General features: G+C 31.7%; 3 protein-coding genes across 11 annotated transcripts; 1 reads left to right on the top strand and 2 right to left on the bottom strand.

The window, feature by feature from the left end:
* Positions 1-2,529: 2,529 nt before the first annotated feature.
* LOC100749764 (brain tumor protein-like) lies at positions 2,530-10,388 on the bottom strand. 3 transcript variants are annotated; one of them, XR_004461683.1, is made up of 10 exons: positions 8,640-10,388; positions 8,134-8,465; positions 7,847-8,051; positions 7,276-7,774; positions 7,007-7,174; positions 6,682-6,932; positions 6,250-6,607; positions 5,930-6,162; positions 5,094-5,788; positions 2,530-3,495 (listed from the first exon to the last, which is right to left on the bottom strand). XR_004461683.1 is itself a non-coding variant. In XM_012385403.3 (10 exons), exons 2-10 carry the CDS (start codon positions 9,318-9,320, stop codon positions 5,684-5,686), a joined length of 2,832 nt encoding a protein of 943 aa, XP_012240826.1. In that variant the 5' UTR covers positions 9,321-9,417; positions 9,505-10,388; the 3' UTR covers positions 2,530-5,683. The 3 variants fall into 3 exon arrangements, 2 of the variants coding, with proteins under 2 accessions (XP_012240826.1, XP_012240827.1); XM_012385403.3 differs by having other exon boundaries at positions 2,530-5,788; positions 8,640-9,417; positions 9,505-10,388; XM_012385404.3 differs by having other exon boundaries at positions 2,530-5,788; positions 8,640-9,900; positions 9,982-10,388.
* An 836-nt stretch (positions 10,389-11,224) lies between these two features.
* LOC100749643 (calnexin) lies at positions 11,225-16,904 on the top strand. Of its 6 annotated transcripts, none has more exons than XM_033320636.1 (10): positions 11,225-11,437; positions 11,521-11,839; positions 11,910-12,185; positions 12,786-13,081; positions 13,209-13,868; positions 13,959-14,099; positions 14,251-14,376; positions 14,661-14,783; positions 15,027-15,188; positions 15,282-15,614. In XM_033320636.1, exons 3-10 carry the CDS (start codon positions 11,942-11,944, stop codon positions 15,336-15,338), a joined length of 1,809 nt encoding a protein of 602 aa, XP_033176527.1. In that variant the 5' UTR covers positions 11,225-11,437; positions 11,521-11,839; positions 11,910-11,941; the 3' UTR covers positions 15,339-15,614. The 6 variants fall into 6 exon arrangements, with proteins under 6 accessions (XP_033176527.1, XP_033176526.1, XP_033176525.1 ...); XM_033320635.1 differs by adding an exon at positions 16,618-16,904 and having other exon boundaries at positions 11,227-11,839; positions 11,933-12,185; positions 15,282-15,378; XM_033320634.1 differs by having other exon boundaries at positions 11,227-11,437; positions 11,933-12,185.
* Positions 16,257-19,916, bottom strand: LOC100749527 (myotubularin-related protein 6). 2 transcript variants are annotated; one of them, XM_003489355.4, is made up of 13 exons: positions 19,782-19,916; positions 19,375-19,488; positions 19,128-19,290; positions 18,902-19,059; positions 18,696-18,821; positions 18,492-18,626; positions 18,254-18,386; positions 17,953-18,179; positions 17,608-17,858; positions 17,402-17,542; positions 17,208-17,334; positions 16,871-17,140; positions 16,257-16,802 (listed from the first exon to the last, which is right to left on the bottom strand). In XM_003489355.4, exons 1-13 carry the CDS (start codon positions 19,803-19,805, stop codon positions 16,659-16,661), a joined length of 2,013 nt encoding a protein of 670 aa, XP_003489403.1. In that variant the 5' UTR covers positions 19,806-19,916; the 3' UTR covers positions 16,257-16,658. The 2 variants fall into 2 exon arrangements, with proteins under 2 accessions (XP_003489403.1, XP_024223282.1); XM_024367514.2 differs by having other exon boundaries at positions 16,257-17,140.
* Positions 19,917-19,937: the final 21 nt, after the last annotated feature.

Raw genomic sequence — 19,937 nt, 5'->3', positions numbered from 1 at the left:
TTTAAATAAAAAAAAAAAAAAAAAAAAAAAATGAAAAATAGAAATTAAAGATAAGTTGTCGAAAACTGGCGGGTCGAGAGGCAACGAGACGAAGGAAATTTTTTATGTCTTTCGTCATTTCGACTTGAGTATTGGAGAGAGGAAGAAAACAAAAAAAAAAGAATATAGATTTGAATGATTAAAAAGAAGAAAAAGGAAAATAATACACATAAAAAGGAATTTGTTAATTTAAAAAAAAAAAAAAACGAAAATCGCGGGTCAAAGTGGTAACAATGATCGAAAAAAGTCAAGAAAAGGAAAAGGAAACAAAAATAAAAAAATTGCAATAATAATAATAATAATAATAATAATAATAATAATAATAATAATAATAATCATAATAATAATAATAGTAATAATAATAATAATAATAGCAGTAGTAGTAGTTGTAGTAGTAATAGTAGTAGTAGTATTCATAATATTATTAATAGTTGTAATAATAATAATAATGATATAAAACATCAAAGTTATGGGTGGGGAAAAGGAAAAAGAACAGAAAGAAAAACCCCACACGAGATGCCATATATTAATTAATAATAGAAAAAAAAATGGAAAACTGAAAGTGGTGTCCCCGTTTTACAATAGGTCCGTCATGTGTGAAATGGTAAAATGCACGCATCCAACATTTTAACAATGTGGAAAAAATCAACACGACAATATATACATATAAATATGCCCTCTTTTCCTTTAAACAACCGACACAAGAACACACATTAATGCCTCGACGAAGATAAAAAAATAGTTGTTTAACATTACTTAAAAACGACCTACAAGAAATGAGTAAAGCGAAGAAAAAAAATGCCACTTTAAAAGGAAGAAAAAATAAAGAGGAAAAAAAAGCAACAAGGAAAACGCACTTACTCCACATGAATAATTTAACAAAGATACGGTTTCTAAACCTTTGTGAACTCGTCTTCTGTTTCCTCTAATTCCTATGTCCGCTATATTTAGATCTTTGTACAAATACACGACGAATAATAACGTTCGAAGGAAAAAAATATATGTATGTACCTATGCATGTACGATTTCTCCTATTTCTCCCTTCACTTATAACATCTCCGTTCCATCCGTTTCCTTTTTTAAAGTTAATATTTTATAGTTACACTTTTAAGTCATGTTCGATAAAATGTCTCTCACAAGCAGATCAATTCGACCGCCAATTCTCATCAGCATAAACACTGTGAGGGTAATAACTTTCTTTATTTTATTACGCTCCTTTATGGCTATAGTAAAAGATCACGGTTCGACTTCCAGGATAGCCATGGATCTTAGATAGAAAAAAACTCGGTAATCGCATAAAGATAAAACCTTTCTTTTTCTTTCTGTTTTTTTCCACAACTCTAGGAAGACTATGATTAACCGTAGGCTAGAATTCAGTTAATGACGCAACCTTTTTTTTTTTTTTCATTTTAAATCCTATCGTTAATGTGTATATGTATATATCATATATTATTACCTGTGTATATATATATTATATATATATAAGTGCCCCCCGACGCGATATCCGCAAAAAACTCGCAAGTGTAATCTTATTTTTATTGTATCACTTAAATGTGATGCGATCTTCAAAATCAGGAACATATTTTATATATTTAATTTTTCGTATCTTTTTTCCTTGTTCGTAGCATACCCTCCGCTTTTTTTGGTTTTGACTATGCGACACAATTTTCCTGTTTTTCATCATCTTTTACGGCTGACAAACAACGGCTTTTGTCAGATGTATATATTTTTCTCTTTCGTACACATTCTTACAACTGCAGCAGCTCATTCTTGTACACATTGTCGATTAATAGACCGATCATTAATCAATGTCGAAAATATAAAACCAAATATTTACACTATAAACGCAAGAATTTGTTCGAATGGGAATTTGAAATCACGCGTCACTTTTAAATCGCCAAATTATACTTACGAAATAAATGTTTCCTTCGTCAATAAATACATAGGAATGATGGAATCAATAGTTATGAGCCTTTACTACTGTATTAAAAATTTTTTAATCCTTCGTTAAATTAATTAAATTTGTTCCTCATTGTTATAAACATATCATAGATACGAATCGTAAAAACAATGGACACCTTCTTTATGAATTTCAATTTCTTTTTTCTCTCTTTCCCCTCTCTTTTTTTTGTGTTTCTTTTAAGCTGCACATAGATAGCACGTCATCGTAAACGAACACAAAGAACCATTACAAAAACCGAAATCGTGTCGAAGAAGTATATTTAGGTGGCATCTAAAAAGGCCTTGGAAACTGTTTTTATTTATATATATATATATTTTTTTTTTTATAGCGATAAAAACATTAGATCAGATAAAAGTATAATACGTAGAACATATCTGAATACGTTTACTTTAATAGACTGATAGTATATATATCTTTTGTCTCTTATAAACTGCTTACAATAAGGTGATATATTCATTACTTTTTTGTCATTTAATAATTATTAGTTATTTTTCTTTAACAATGTAAGCAGAGTTTTCTTTATGTAGTTTTTATGTCGAGAGTGACTATTATAATTCTATACATATTAGGATAATAAGACTTTTGAGATTGTAAAAATCATCAAAAAATCTATCACAATTACCATTTACGTAACATGTAATCCCCGTTTCATTTTTTTTTCCTTTTATATTATTATTGTAATTTAAACATCAAGGCAAATAAGGGGTGAATTTCAACAGTGGCCTAAATTAGCCAAGTAGTCTTCCACAGATAAAAATATGTAAATAGAGTAAATCTATATACTAAAATATTCAAGTGAGCGTAATATAATAATTTTGTGAGGTAAAAGACCCTCTCATTAATGGTCATCCATTCATTACACTATGAGTCCATTTTTTATTTTCTTCTTCTTTGTCTTCAAATACGACTGGCAAAAATGTTTGCAACATATTTCTCTTTACTTTTTCTCAATATTATCTTTTTGCTTCTCTTTTCTTATATTCATATTGTGTATTGTGTATATAATTCATACATATCATTAGAGACCATTCGATGGCTTTGTATCGGGTGTTATTGTGCATTAAACAGAAATACACCTTCCACAAGGCGTCTCGCTAACAACATTTCGTTTCGGTACCTCTAATAATATTTACCTTGCAACGACATCAAAGACTCTGTAAGGACACAACTTATCCTGACGATACTATTATCACAGGCATTATTTATATAACTCTACTAACCATGACTATTAAATACTTCAGAATTACTTCTTTTTTTTTTTCTTTAATATATATAAAATTAAAACTTCTAATAATAAAAGATGATTACGACTTATTAGCTTAGGTGTACGTACGTAGGCTTCGTGCAATTTACTACAAATGTTACGCGCAGATTTATTATTTTTTTTCTGTTGTTTTGAGTAGCTCTATTATAGCGTTTCTGCAATTTCGCACTGTTCTGCTTGAGGTTTTAGACATATCCTCCCACTTTCCTCATTAACTAGCCATTCATCCCTTTAAAACCAATTCTATTTAGCATAGCCAATTTGTATGCGAAAAACAAATTTGTCAAAGCTATCCAAGTAGAAATATATATATATATATGGATGTGCTTTCTAACATTTGGTATGGCAAGATAGTTATTCACATTCAATCGTTATTGTAGGTAATTATAATACAATATATAGCGATCTGCCAGATATATCCGTATATATACATATATATGTGTATATATATATACATATACATATATATACATATATATATACATATATATATATATGTTGTATACACATTGCATTTATATTTTTGTTTTATAGTTTCAATTAAATCTTAAGGCTGATCATGTAAACAACCCTAAAAAATATGTGTATTTCTATATATATGTATGTGTTTTACATGGATTTTCATCTTTTTTTCTTACGGATCATGTTTAATTATATATACATAAATAGAAGTTGTTTAGCAAACTGTACGTTGTTTTTCAATTTTTTTTCCTTTTTTAATCTTTTTATACATAGATAAAGATATTATTCCTATGATACCGGTGGTATAATTTTTACTTATGAACCTTGTATAATATATTACATGATCATTCCACAGCATTGTTAAATCTCGGAACGATTCTGTAATTTTTGTAACAAATACATTTACATGGTATGGATATATTATTATTATTCTCTAGCACCACGAACCAATAATTCACACACGCATATATATGTATATATATTGTATTTATATGGTGGACCATAATAAAGCATCCTGAGTAAATATTGTAACCATTACGTGCCTCGCCTATTATATATTTTTTTTCTGTTTCTTTTAACAATGCACAAAACGGGATCTATTATCAGTGGCAAGTCTAGAATAATTATTTTCGATTTTTTATTTTCTCGAATGTAATTCGTGTACGATTCCTCGTCTCGCAAGACAATTATATGTTTGATTTTCAACGTATCTGTAATTCTATGCTTTCTCTCTCTCTCTACTTTAACATTGCCCCATAAAATTCCTCTTTTCTTTCTTTCTCTTTCTGAACTACTAATTTTCAAATGCACGGAGAAGAATCACCAGGAACATAGCTCGTATTATTCCTTTTTTTTCAATTTTTGTTCTTTTTCCTTGTTTAAGCTTCGTGTCTGCCGTAACGAGGAGTACTGGATGTGTTTTCTGTTCGTTTTATTTTTTTTCATTTTTTATTTGTTTGTTTTAAATAGAGATATGATATGATAAGAGCAGGAAGTACTACCATGTGTCGCAGCATGCAACATTTGTCTTCACCGCAACGTTAAGCACAGGAATTTGTATTATTATTTACTTCTTCTAATAACCGTAACCTTTTCGTATCTCAACATGCTTATTAGATTACTTAACGATTCTTAACGAAATCTTAGAAACTTAGTGTATCTACAAATAGATCTCGAAGTAACGTAGGGAAGAAAAAGTCTTATTAATTTCTCGTTTCCTTCCACTCGTTCTTTGTCGCCACTTTTATCACACATTTTCGTAATACCTCCAGATTAAAAATACACGTTGCTTCGAGTACGGATTGAAAAATCAGTGTGTAAAACAGTGCTCGTTAGAGACTAGAATAATTTGATTTATAAACATACCTAAAATACTGACGAAGTCGAAGATGATGTGACCGATTGTGACGGAAAGCTACCGTTCTGCAACTTCCTTCCACATCTCCTCCTCCACTTCCGGTCAAAGCGATCCAATTCGGCTTTCTTCCAATTTCCTCTCTCTGCTACTCCTTGCCTAACTGTGTTTCTTTCTTTTTCTTCTTCATGTTAATTTTTCTTGGCAGTTTACCAAATGCAACTTCGCTAAATTACTATTTATACTGTTTTTTGGTCGGAGACGTACGTTTACCTAATTTTTTTTTTATTTTTATTTCTTCTTTCGAACGTTGTTACTTTCATAAAACAGGGACGCACTTATACTTGTTTTTCCATTTTTTTTTTCTTTTATACAGACTATTAAAGCTGCATGCTGCACTCGTTTGTAATTCTATTGCTTGGATAGGCCCAAATGTCAAAGAACTCAATGTCACGGGCATATTGGATATTTTTCTTCTTTCTTTCGTTTGTTTCTTCGTATTAATCGATTTGTTCTTCGTTGAGAGTAGAGCGACATTCACCAAGATAATTCCACTCGCTGAAGAAAGTTACGACATACTTATTTGGTCTGCCCCTTCGCTTCATGATATGTAAAGAGTGTTCAACACGAGGACGTGATGATTATTTTTAGCCAGAGTTACAATATACCCCTCTGAGGTTATTTTCAAGCCACAACATCGAGAGACCTGCGAAATTCCGTCAGGTGATCGTTTGATACGAATCGTTTGAAAAGAATCTAACCTTTAATTAATTGAGATTAATTAAAGGTTGCTCTGTTCAGAAAAGAGAAAATTAATGGGACGTGTGATTAATTTTGGGACGTTTACCTTGACGTATGGACATTCGAACTCGGAAATCAAGGAACCATCTCTTGAAAAAACAGCCACGTGAAAACGGTTACCATGCGAGTCTCCTATTAATATATCTCCTGCATCGCTAATATCGATCCCATTTGGGAAGTTTGTTACATTGTCACAGCCAATACGACGCAAAAAGTTTCCCTCCTCGTTAAACACCACAACACAATGTCCCTTAAAATCACAAACAAAATATTCTTTACCTGAAAACAAAAGAAATTTATATGTATAGTTTACAAAAGCTTGAAACACACAATATAGCCAAACATAATTTGAAAGGAATTATTTACCACTAATTGCAATATCACTTGGTTCTCTCATATATTCACTGCAATCGAACCAGTTTAACAGCTCTCCTGTATCGCTGATTACAAACACCGTCGGTGATACGCTATCAACAGCCAAAATGTGGCCTTCGCTAGTCACAGCTAGGCCAGCTACAATATCGATGTAACGAATTGCGATTTTCTTGATAAAATGACCACTTTTTGTAAATATCTGCATCCTCGATCGTTCGTTCCCTCGATCACAAACAACAAATTTTCCACTGTTCTTCATCACGGCGATCTTTCTAGGGTACCATAATTGGCCCTCTTCCTTACCAGGAACACCAAATTGGAATTTGAATATGCCAGTCTTATCAAATATCTAAAAATAGATTTCGACTATTAATATGAGCAGAGAATTTAAACTGACTAATTGTCAAATATTGAAAAAAGTACCTGAATTCTGTGATTATTCGTGTCGGCAACAATAATATCTTCATCAGCACTTAAACAAAATCCGTGAGGTGAGCTGAATTGACCTTTACTGGGACCTAACTGTCCAAATTTACATCTAATTTGCATAGGAGTTAATTTCGTGTTATTCGAACGCGGATGAGTATAATTTCCAGAACCGGAACCAGTTACATTGCCAACTGTATTTCCTACTACTACAGGCATGTTATGCATGGAGTCTCCTCTTAAATCATCTGCAAGAAATATCGATATGTAATCAAATCGTTTTGACTTATTTGAAATATACAATAATCCAGAGAGATTTTACCAGCACCCTGTGAAAGTATGGTGGAAGTGGATGAAGATAATGATTGAAATCCTCCATTTAAAAGACTGTTAGCAGCTAGACTCAAATTTGGTGTGTCCACAATGGCTGGCGAAGGACCTCTCCCTAGTACTAAACCACTACCACCATTAATAGTAGGATTGCCGAGATCTGGAAATAAACAAAATGAAGTAAATGATTACACTACATTTGACGCACCATACACACGCACACGCACGCACGCACAATAATTCATATCAGTGACCCCATACCTTGATTACCAAGTGTGTTTCCTAATTTTGCAAGAGCTTGTAAATTATTGATTGCATGGCTGGTAGAACTCAGATCGCCGGCAAATAAATCTGCTAAAGTGAAAGACGGCGTTGGACTAGGATTCGAACTCGGCCCAACTACGTTCGTGTCTCCAACCATTTCGACTTTTTCCGCCAGACTAGCTAACTGTTGTAGATTATATTCTTGAATACTAGTAAGCCCATGAATAGGACCTGGAGGAAGAGATACAGAAGGTGGTGGAGGTGGAATACTTTGAGGGCTGGATGTTGGAGGTATAACAAATGAAGGGTCACCTTCGAAGGAGGATTGCATTGATGTAGGAAGGGAAATGGGAGACCTTGCACTAATAGAACGAGGACAGCCCATTGAAGTATGAACAACTTGTTGGTTCACAGAAACTCCTGACATAGTTGTAATTGGTTCTGGAGTAGATTTTGTTACTGGTGTGCTTTCCGTATGAAATTTACCAAAGACTTCCTACAATTATATATTTCATTAACGTATTTTTGTTCATTCAGATACAATTAAACATATGTAGTATAAACAAACCTTCAGTGCTTTTTCAAACTGGTTGTAGTCAGTTTGAAACTGAATAGAAAACGTAACATTTGGCTTTGGTGTGTTTTTTATTAAATTCATTAACTGTGTTCCTACGATACGACGAAGAGCAAGGATCTCCACAGCATCACCATGCTCAAGAAGTCTGGAGGTAAAACGACAAGCATCTTCTATCTTCTCCACTGTCTTTTCAACGCTGTAAACATGAACAATAATGTAGTAAATACATTTTAAAGATATAGACAATATTTGTTCCAAGTGAAGAATGTTCCTCTAACCTATGAAACGTGTCCATTATTTCTAATTCCCTATCTGAATGTAATTTTTCAAGCTCAACCAGGGCATTGTCTCGACATTTCTCTAAAACAGCCTTGTAACTCTGAAATGTCTCTACAATTAGATCTTTAGCTTGATCATGTTGTGCTTGTAGTTCACTAAGTGCATTTTCTAGTTGTGCAGATACTTGGTCACAGTCTGCTATTCTTGCTTTACTCTCATTCATCAATTTTATTAATTCTTCTTTCTGACGTGGTTCTGCATCCATTAGTCTTTCATACTGATGCTCTGGAGTTTTGTGTTCAATAAGCAAACACTCGTTGCATATAGGTTCCTAAATTGAACAATTAATAAAGTGGGTTTTATAATATTTGATCTTATACCAGTACTCTTACCAATAATAATACAATAAGAGGTTTAAGTCTATTCATAATCCATACTATGTATGGACTTTACAGTCCTCAATAAATTATCACAAAATCAAAGAATTTGGAGGCATGCTAATTACCTGGCAAGTGTAGCAGTAAAATTTCATATTTTCAGCAGGATGATATTCGCAAAAAATAGGTTTGTGTATTGGTATAGCTTCGTTGGATTGCTTTAAATCTTCAAAGGCCATGACCTTGTGACTTTCAAAACAACGCATGAACTGGTGTGCGGTGTTGCAATTCGGACATAAGAAGTTGGCACAGTCCGAGCAACGTGCAACCGCACTCTCTTTGGCTTTACACGAGGTACAGAGTACAGCCATGTTCTCAATCGCAGACATATCAAGTATATTCGTTAGAACATAATCGCATGTCAGTGACGCAGCACCCTTAGAACTAATGGAAGTTTCTTGTTGACAGAGCGGGCAGATTAGGACAGAGCTAACTTTAGAGTCACCTGCCTCGTCCATCAGAAGCTTATCCAGGCAAGCCTCGCAAAACACATGAAGACAAGAGAGCACTCGTGGAGAACAAAGTTTGCTCATGCAAATAGCACATTCCTGATCACCTGATTCACCTGAGCCACAGTTTATTTCTTCCAAGGCATCACCAGGATTGGAGGTTTCGCTGCAGCTGGTAACGGTGTTTATGTTTCGTTCAGTAAACACATTCCCATTCTCCACATCTTCGTTTTGACTGATAGCAGTTCCAGCTGGAACCGAAGCTGTTCCAGAAGGAACAGCCACCATAGACGATGCCATCTTTGTAAATCACTTCTTGTTTGTCTGCGAATATCTTCTCCTTTGTGGATAGTTTCTTTATTTCTTACAGACAGTCTTGCCGGGGTAACCGTGAGATCTAACGTTTAATGTTATTTAACTAAACATATCGTTCCAATGAACGAGACGAATAATTACGAGAAGAAAAAAAAGAAAAGCCACAAACCCCTTTTTCAGATCGTGAAACACGAGGGCCAAGACATCGTAGCATCGATCGTTTAATCAACGAAACAAAACACTGCTAGTCACGGTTGGCCACCACCAACGGGGATTTCTACTACCGTGTGTATAAAAATAATGCTTGTGGCGCACACTAATGAACGGAAAAAAGAGAAAGAGAAAAAATCAAATCAACGCAAGACGCTCGTTACGACGAACGAATTTTCGTCATGCAGCATTTCAAGCTCTGACATATTTCGTTTCCGTCTTTTTTTATTTTCCTTCTATCTCTCTCTCTTTCTCGTTTCCTCGTGTCTATCGAGATAAAAAAAATTCCTCTCCAAGTTTTACTTCTGTAGTCACACACACACACACGCGGTTAATTCGTTTCCCTTCCCTCTCTCTGCAAGAGCTTTGAATCTATTCTTCTTTCTATTTACATTTGTAACACTATTCTCTTCGTCACTGGTCTCGGAATGCTTACCAACTGAATTCGTATTAAATATTCGTTTTGAACAGGATCAACGTTCTGACTTGCGTATCGAATGTACTAAGAAACATTTTTATCGATCATCCACGAATCCCCTTTGAGTCGTTTACGATAGCGAAACGGCGATTGTTTCAATTTCAATTGTTATCCGACGCCTCAAACCGCGAATATTTCTGATTTTTTCATATGTAGAGCGGAGGAATAAATCATTCGAACCAAGAAGAGTTGACCCCAATGCAGGAGCCCTGCAAACAATTAATATAACGATGAGTGCACTTATAGACCCGTAACGCGGGACTTAGAAACTTCCCCAAGTTTCGTCGATGCAGCAAACCGGGCGACATCACGCGACTATGTCGAAAATTAGAGACGTTGTAAACTTTGAATGTCCTTATTGACCCAATTTTTCAATCTACAATGAGAACAATACAGGATACTTCAGGAATTATTAGACTGCGAATATTTATGCAAATTTGTATTTTTGTAAATATACTTTCGGTATAATCGGTAACGATTCCGCATAAAAAAAGCAAGTCAAACTATAGAATGTGCTTTTCATAAGATACTTCGTTTTCAAGAAAATTGAAATTAAAAATTGAAGAGAGAAATAGAAAATTAAATTAAAAAATTTATCTACCGTACCAGTCCAAACTTTATTTTCTTAAGAACGAGACCCTAAACAGAAAACTTTTATTCTATACATTTTTTACCTATTTGCGCATTATTTATCTGCTGATTGATGACGTACCTAACCAATAATTAGTTAAATTACTAACCAATTTTTTAAACTCGATTTTCACTAAAATTAAGCTTTGTATGAAAAAATGTTACTTTACGTTTTCGATTTATTTTTGCACATAGAATCACCTCTTAACCTTGCATGATTATCTTTCAGATCGAAACTCTTTAAGTATGACTCTTTTACAGTATAAAAAAAGTGATTAAATAACATTTTTTAAATTTCGCGCACTTCATACTATATTTTCATGAATATCGTATAGGATAAATATTCAGAATCATTTATTAATAATAAAATGATAACATCATTATTTAAAGGATTAAAGAATTATTTGGCGTAAATTACGCAACGTTAGATTCAGAACCTATAATTCTGTTATCATAGTAGGATTATCATCAGTGGTTTTCAATCAGCGACATTCGATATTTCATTACAACCTTGCCACGAAAAAAAGAAAAATATTACCAAACGTTCTGTTAGATTTTTTCCCTATCTTTACACAATTTACCAAAAACTATAATATTTAATAATCGTTTCAATAAAAAACAAACCCTTTTGCATATAAATTCCCTTTTACGGCTATTAAAGCAAAAATAAAATACAAATTATCGTTTATTAGAATATTTTCTCATTTTGGAGGATTCCGCATTTTGTATTGGGAATCACTGTGGTGTGGTTTTACTGTACGAGGTTCAAGGGGATCAGTAATCGGTATGTTACATTAATATCACACGTCAGAGAATGTACGAATAGAAATACAATTTCCTTAAAGGTCAATCAATTTTCCTCTTCAGGTAAAAAGGAGATCTATAAGAGGCTAAATCGAACCTAATATTTTTAAATACGTCTCAGTCGAATTGTCTTTCTTTATTATTTTAATCCGCTGCTATAACCGCGGGATCATTTAATAATTCAATTAATTTAATTAAGCGGGGCACTATTTTCCATTGCACGCCTCGTTTTCGGTATTGTTGCTTTTTGAAATACAGCTACAAACGGATATTTTTCTCCTATATAATTGAATTACTATTATTACTTAATTAAATTACCCACGGAGCGACGTTTTTCTTTCATTCTGTTCACTGAGAAATCAATGCACGTCGACTGAATTTGGTAAGGGAATTTCTCTTTTCTATTCACTTTTTTATATTACATCTCGTAATCAATGTTTTCCTTCATAAAGTTTTGCATTCTTTTCATTCCTAGGAATATGAGATGGCCAGGCTTATAGCGAATTTAATTATATATTTATGTCTGCTGTGTAGTATTATCAAAGCTAATGAGAGTGGTGATAGCAATGTTCAGGATACAGCGGCTAAGGTGGTTTATAAGACACCCGAAATTTCTGGATTCGCATATTTAGTAGAGACCTTCGACAACGAGGAGAAATTTAAGAAATCTTGGGTCTTGTCAGAAGCCAAGAAAGACTCTGTTGATGAAGATATAGCGAAATATGATGGTTATAACCTCTCGTTTCTAGTTTTACTCATATATGTCTTCAGTTTACAAAAGAGATCAATGCACACATCCATGTAAAAGATGATCAATTTTAAGATATTGTGCATGTATTTAAAAAATTAACATAAGTCAAAAAAATTTTTCAGGTGAAGCAAAAAATTATTTGTAATAAACATATAACATTGACAAAAAGGATAGACTCTAGGAAAGAATAGTCAAATATTATTTTCATGCTTTTTCTTGTTATTAATCCTTGAAATCTCCCTTTCATAGTTTTAATGTTACAATGCAGAAGTAAACTATTTTGAGTTGTGACACTTTTGAAATATATAAGTGATATCTACAGAATTTAAACCTGGTAATGAACTATTCTCTTAGATGGGTGTGTCATTATTTTACCTAATAAAATTACACTATAGTTATATATGTAGTAAGGAAAATGTTAGAATTAAGAGACAATTTTTGCTAGAAACCTTCAAAATCCAAGCTAGTGTAAAACATAACAAAGAAATTTGTTTCCTAGTTGTATTACTTTTCTGCTAAACTGATGATATATTTTGATTTTTATGACATGAGACTATAATCTACATTATTTTTGTAGGAATTTGGTCCATAGAAGAACCTAAAGAGCATGCGCAAGAGGGAGATCTGGGACTAGTCCTTAAGAGTAAAGCTAGACATGCTGCTATATCCACTACATTATCCAAACCATTTTACTTCGGTGATAATCCATTAATTGTACAATACGAAGTAAATTTTCAAGAAGGCCAAGAATGTAGTGGGGCTTATTTGAAATTGCTTACTCTGGATGCAGAGCATCAAGATTTAAAGAAATTCCATGATAAAACTCCCTATACTATAATGTTTGGTCCTGATAAATGTGGAAACAATCACAAGGTATATATATATAATAATAATATAAAGAATAATATAATAAAACAAATAAAACAACAAAAAATAAATAAAACAATTTTATTTTTACAAAACTGTTCCAAAATTAATTAGTTGCTTTCCTTTAATGCAGCTGCATTTTATCTTTCGACATAAAAATCCTCTCAATGGTTCGATAGAAGAAAAACACTGTAAGAAACCTAGAGAGCGCTTGGAAGATTTTTTCAAAGATAAGCAGTCTCACCTATATACTTTGATCATTCGTCCAGATAATAGTTTTGAAATCAAAGTCGATAATAAGGTAGTAAATTCTGGATCTTTGCTGGATGATTTCACTCCACCAGTCAATCCACCTTTGGAAATAGAAGATCCTACTGACGTTCAGCCAGAAGATTGGGATGACAAGGAAAAGATCCCTGACCTATCAGCTGTTAAACCAGACGATTGGGACGAAGATGCTCCAGCACAGATCGTCGATGAAGACGACATCATGCCTGAAGGATGGCTCGAAGACGAATCACCTATGATTCCCAATCCTGACTCTGTAAAACCTGAAGATTGGGATATTGAAATGGATGGAGAATGGGAACCTCCAGAAATTCCAAATCCAAAGTGTGCAGATGCACCAGGATGTGGACCATACAAGCAAAAGATGAAAAAGAATCCTCGATACAAGGGCAAATGGTCACCACCCTTAATTAACAATCCTAATTATAAAGGCAAATGGAAGCCAAAACTAATTCATAATCCTAATTACTTCAATGACCAACATCCATTCCGGATGATGCCTATTGTATGTTTCTATATATTATAATATTTTACAAAATTTTGTTTTGTTGTTTTGTTTTGTTGAACAGAATATGTTTCATATTTGGATTTCTAGTTTGCTGTGGGCTTTGAACTTTGGTCGATGTCTACGGACATTCTCTTTGATAATATTCTTGTTGCTGATGATGAAGAAGTAGCAAGAAAATGGGCGGAAGATACATTCGAAGTACGTCGGGCTAGAATCGAGAAGGAGAGTGTAAGCAATTCTTCTTTTCTATCCAAAGAAAAATAGCAATCCAACATTTACTTGAATTAAATTTATAAATTAATTTATTTTTTAAAAGAGGTATAAGTTTAATGAGATGTGCAATATAATCAATATAATCAATATACGCTGTACTATGCAGGTAACTTTATGGGGTCGCATATTAAAAGTAACAAATTATAAACCAGGCTGGTGGGTGTTGTATTTTATATACTGTGCAGTACCAGTTGTATTATATATTTGGTATCTTCTGAAACGAGTTCGTGAGGTATCTTTTGTAATTTCAAATGTGCAAATCGCTCTCATATCTGTAATATTGGTACCAAAGTATAGCAATATGATGACTAGACTTTTAGTAATAATGTGTCCACATAGATCGTTTACATATAGTATAAAAATTGTACACATTTCTCAGCTATAAATTATACAAAATAGTAGTGAAACACTTAAAGGAGAGATATAAATATTTAGAAGTTTATTAATTGATCATTAGTTTTTAAGTAAATTCAGTGTAAATTGTATGACTTGTAATTTTATGATTATTTTAAACAGTATAGTGTATGGCATCAGATTGGAGTATTTGCTGCGGAACATCGCTGGATATGCGGTACATGTATAATAATTCCTGGCTTCGCCATATTGCTAATAATATATTACTGCTGCTTAGCTTCTCAGGTATAAAAGAATCATCAAGCCTTATAAACTATTCTTTTCTAATATAGTAACTATATAAAACATATACAGTAGTTTTAATTTTATAGTTACCTTACGCACTTTGTAACGATAGTATTACGTTAATTGCAATAGTTTGCTAATATTAAATCTTGGTTTTTTAAAAATATTTGGAAGTAATTTTTCCTATTTTTATAAAAGATTCTCTATCTTTGTAAAGTAAGAAATTTATAAATTTTCTTTTAGGATAAATATGATGTAAAAGATGAAGATAAACAACCTTTAGAAGCAAATGAACAAACAGCACAGAAGCAAGAAGAAACAGAAAATCAGCTACCTAATACTGAAGCAGAGGAAGAAACTGAAAAGTTAAACGAAAATGAAGAAATAATAGAAAGTGAAGATAATGTTAGTAAAAATTTCTTCCATGTTATGTTATGTTTCTATGTTATGATAAAAATGATTTTTTGAAATTTATTTTAATTTTTAATTTGCTTTCAGGATAATCCAGCAATAGGTGGTGATGGACCACGACGAAGAAAACCAAACAAAGACTAGAATGAATTAAGATTATATGAAAGGAATTCGTACTACTAAGGTATTTATGCAACACTCACATTCCACTTGACACTTGCATTGTAAACGTTAGAATTTTTCTCAGTATCTAATTATATATTATAAAATGTCACTAGAAGCCAGATTTTTATCTAAAAATTAGATATTTTGTTCTCATGTGTAATTTTTCATTAAGTCATACTTTTTAAGCAAAATAATTTTCACATTGAAGCATGTTTCTCACGCGTATGAGTGATACAAGTACTTCAAAAAAAAAAAGAAAACAGTTTTGTAAGAATGATGTTTGATGTAATTATTTATGTCTTAATACTATGTAGCAATTTAATTTTTGTTATTGTATATTAAGAAAAAAAAGACGAATAATAGAATAGATTTATTCACAGTTTCTGCATAACAGAGCGGATGATGTGTCTTTTTTAGAAAGTTTGTTGCTTGTGTCCAATAATGTTTTACACACAATCCATATAGAATTTGTTATTTAATATGACCAGTTAATATTTTTCATAGGCATGTATTATATTATTCAATGTAACGATTTTTCTTAAATAATGTTTCATTCCTTTGCTATTATGTTAATAAAGTATGCAATGTGACTGAAATAATTTTATGTATTATATTATGTTGTATTATTTATAAGTGATAAGTCTGAAATTGTTTAAAAATAATCAAACAAATAGATTCTGAAAATCCTTTTCCTCCATGTTCACAACAAAAACAAAGTAAATTTCTATTTAAATTTACGAAAAAATCAACACTTTTTAAAACAATTCAACTAAATTATGCTATTATCTTTTTCATTAAAAAAGTAAAATTAAAAAGAAGATTACATTGATATAATATATTATATAATATTTACATTGATATAAGCAAATGTAAAATAGTTAAATTTTAGTTTTGGGAGACTCTGTTTCTGACCTTAAAAACAAAACATTGCGTTTTGTCATCTGCATATCTTATAATAGAAGTATAAAAAAAACAGTCTTATTTAAAAAGGTATGATTGTATACTATTAGAAGAATAGTTATTATAATACAATTTGCGGTGGATCATTAAAATAAAATTGTTTTTATTCGTAATACTTTCTTATGTTATATATCCTTTTTCTTTAAAATCGACATGCTTTGGTTCGAATACATATAAAAAAAAGAAATGTGAAATATACAATTCCCTATTAACAGTTTCCATCAGATCAAATTTTTTAGTTTATGTTACTATCTTATTTCTACCTTAATGTTATATAATCTAATAATATACATTTTAGGTACAGATTACAAATTTAAATAAGTGTTCAAAGGAATAAATTTAGGGACTAGTAGAAGGAATACTGGAATTCTGTGTACAAGACTTACAAGTAGGCACTGCACGTTGTGAATTATGTCCAGCAAGAACAGTGTGTGCACCCATGCATCTTGTGCATAATACCTCTCCACATGACCAACAGTGATGCTGAAAAAAAGAGGAAGGAAATATAATTCTAATTCTAAATTAAATCTTAAGTTATAATATACATTTACCTTTTTATTAAATGCGTCAAATGTAGTAGAACATGCACACTCTTCCATGTTACGGAATAACTTCCAGTCCAAGGAAACTGTTTTCAATTCGTTTTGTAACTGACTAATTTTTATCTTACACTTTGCTTTCTCTTCGTGAGTTGGTGTATTTTCTATGATGGTTTCAGATAATGGATCCATCGTGTATTTATTATCGAATTTTAGTTTCCCTTGTACTCCTTTTTTTTTAATGTTATTTAAATTCAATACTGAACTCAAAGAGTTAGCTCTCTGTTTAAAGTAACAAGCAACATTAAAAATCCAATAAATAAAAAAAATTGTCAAACAATATTTATACCTTTATGAGAAGCTTAACGTGATCTTCTAAACAACTGGTATGATCATGCATTATCGAAAGATAATCTTCGTACGTTTCTCTCGGATGAATACCATTCTCGAATCTAAAGTACAATCCTCGCCATAAACTAGAAAATTATTTTTTATGTAATTTGTAATTGTTGAATACGTTCACAAAATAAAATTATATATTACATAATACACTGTGGAGCCAATTTAGGTTGGAGAACAGGATTAGTTTCTTCATTGAAACGATTGCATTTGTATAAAGGATTTATATATTGGTGCATATTATTTGCAATGTATCCCCATAGAGAATATGTTCTTTCCGATACTCTAAAAATAATTAAAAATATAATAAATTACTTATGTAAGGATAAATTACTACTTGAAAATAATACCTGAGAATTTGTCTTTCTTTTTCTGAATTCCCTATAAAAGTACCATGTTGACAACTGTGTACATGATCATGAAGAGTTATCAAAAAAAATTCGTTAAATTGAAACTTATGGGGATACTGCTGCAACAGTTGATATGTTGCATCAACGAACTGAGTAAAAATTGGGGCTAATTCTTTGTTATCACAGTTAATGTGACCACATCGGTCACTAAACTTATGTCCAAACGATAACCAGTCTTTTTCTATCAATGCCTGAAAATGAAACAAAAATAATTAGTTCTGGTTTTGAAAAATTAAAAATTTATGATAATAATCATAACAATAATAATGTTCAATCACTTCTTACTTGAAAACCTTGAATTGTCCTGTAGAATGGATCCAGTAATAAAGCACTCAATGAACATACTTGAGCAGTGCGATCCCAACCATCACTACAATGCACTACTACGCTAACTCCATTTGAAACTGCTCTAGCAATAAACCAAGCAGTCTCTAAAATAGATCGTATATGTTTCAACCATCCACTGCTTTCCAAACCACTTAAAAATGCACTCATTGATGTCATCCTTTGTACTATACAATAATTAAAAACATGAAAATAATAAATATTCATAATTTGCGTAAAAAATCTACAATAAAAGACTCACATTCTATTAATTTGTTTAAGCTTGTTCTCATTACATGAATATTTTCAATACCAAAGAAGTGAAATTTTATGTTGTCATAAAAATTCTCGTTCTCATATCCTTTTCCTGTAGCTCTATTAGCAAAGGCATTGATCTAAATAAATATTAAAAAAGTATAACGTAACTGATCTCTATAATGGTATTATTGAAGACGGTTTACAATTATAAACATATTTTGGTGAACGTTTTATAGACTTACTCGTGGTCGCGTATCTACGACGTACATATATTTAGAATTAGGATTTGTTCGCAAAATGTTGTACATCATTTGTTCGTCCTCGGGACATCGTGCACTAAATCCCGATAAAGGTTGACTACATCTGCAGATAACAGCCTGTAAAATATTTTACATAGGACCTGCTTATTTTTTTCATATTTTATCTATTTCAATAACTACGCATACCTTGTTGGAATATAAATATGTTAAAACTGGCAATCTTCCTCTACTTCTAAACTTTGCACTGCCTATCAAGATACTGTTGGCACATGTACTAGGTACATACAAATATTTTGGATAAGTATCACAAAGCTAAAAGTTGAATTAATATGTTTAGAACATCAAAACCTCACAATGAATATTAAACTTTAAAACAAATATAAAATTTGTACCTCGTAATTTGTATTTAAATACGTTAGAGACCATTCTTCATTTGGAACACCTTGCCTTTGAAATTCACTTTGTACATTAAAAAAATTCCATCCTGCATGTTGAGGTAAAGTGTCTTTGTTCTCTTGATAATGAAAACAATAAAGATCATCTAAACTTACTAAAAACAAAACATACAATGTTAGAAACTGATTTTTTAAGCTTTACTTTGTATAGAACAATGTTTACCTGGACAAGACAATTTTGAGAGAGTAAGATATATATCATGGCAATCTCGTTCTTTTGGAATAACAAATGTTACAATGAAAAAGTGTTTACATTTAATACATAATGGGGAGCCTGTCGTAGTCAATGGCTGCTTCTCTATATTCGCAATGTGAGTATATAACACCTATGGTAAAAAGCTTTATAAAAATATTTATATTACTTGGGAATAAAGGTAAAACAAATGATCGTAATAAAATTATATTCATACCCAGATTTTCTTTTTTCCACTTCGTTCTGTAAATATAAGATGTGTTACAGTTAAATAAAGAGTACCAACAGAATGGTTGTTACTATATTTATCTAAAATCCTCACGTTCCCCACCTGGAATTATAAATTTTGCATATCATAATGACATTAGTCCAATTCTTTAAATTCTAGATATATATTTTATAAAGTACATATTTATTGAAAATAAATGCATACAATTTTCTACATTCATTCTAATACAATTATGTAAGGACAATTATTTTTTGTTGTTATTTTTTTTACAGACATCAATATGCAGTGAACGAAAAGACATATTGGTGAATGTCATATTGACAGATGTTCGTAATTGTGATTAAAAATTCATTCGAAACAGCTTTACGACAAATGAAAGGTGTTTATCACGATACCTTCGAGATTTTTATTTGATCCATTTCGTTCTGTTCGTTCACAGTTGTTTACACCTGATGAACCATTTGACGGGCTGTAAATTGGTTACCACTGACTTATCAGACAGTAACAGGGGTTCTCAACCTATTTTTATCGAATATGAAAAAGATATATTC

The sequence above is a fragment of the Bombus impatiens genome, unplaced genomic scaffold (genome assembly GCF_000188095.3).
Source record: "Bombus impatiens unplaced genomic scaffold, BIMP_2.2 scf_0320, whole genome shotgun sequence".
Taxonomy (NCBI): domain Eukaryota; kingdom Metazoa; phylum Arthropoda; class Insecta; order Hymenoptera; family Apidae; genus Bombus; species Bombus impatiens.
This window is presented reverse-complemented; position numbering and strand designations above follow the sequence as displayed.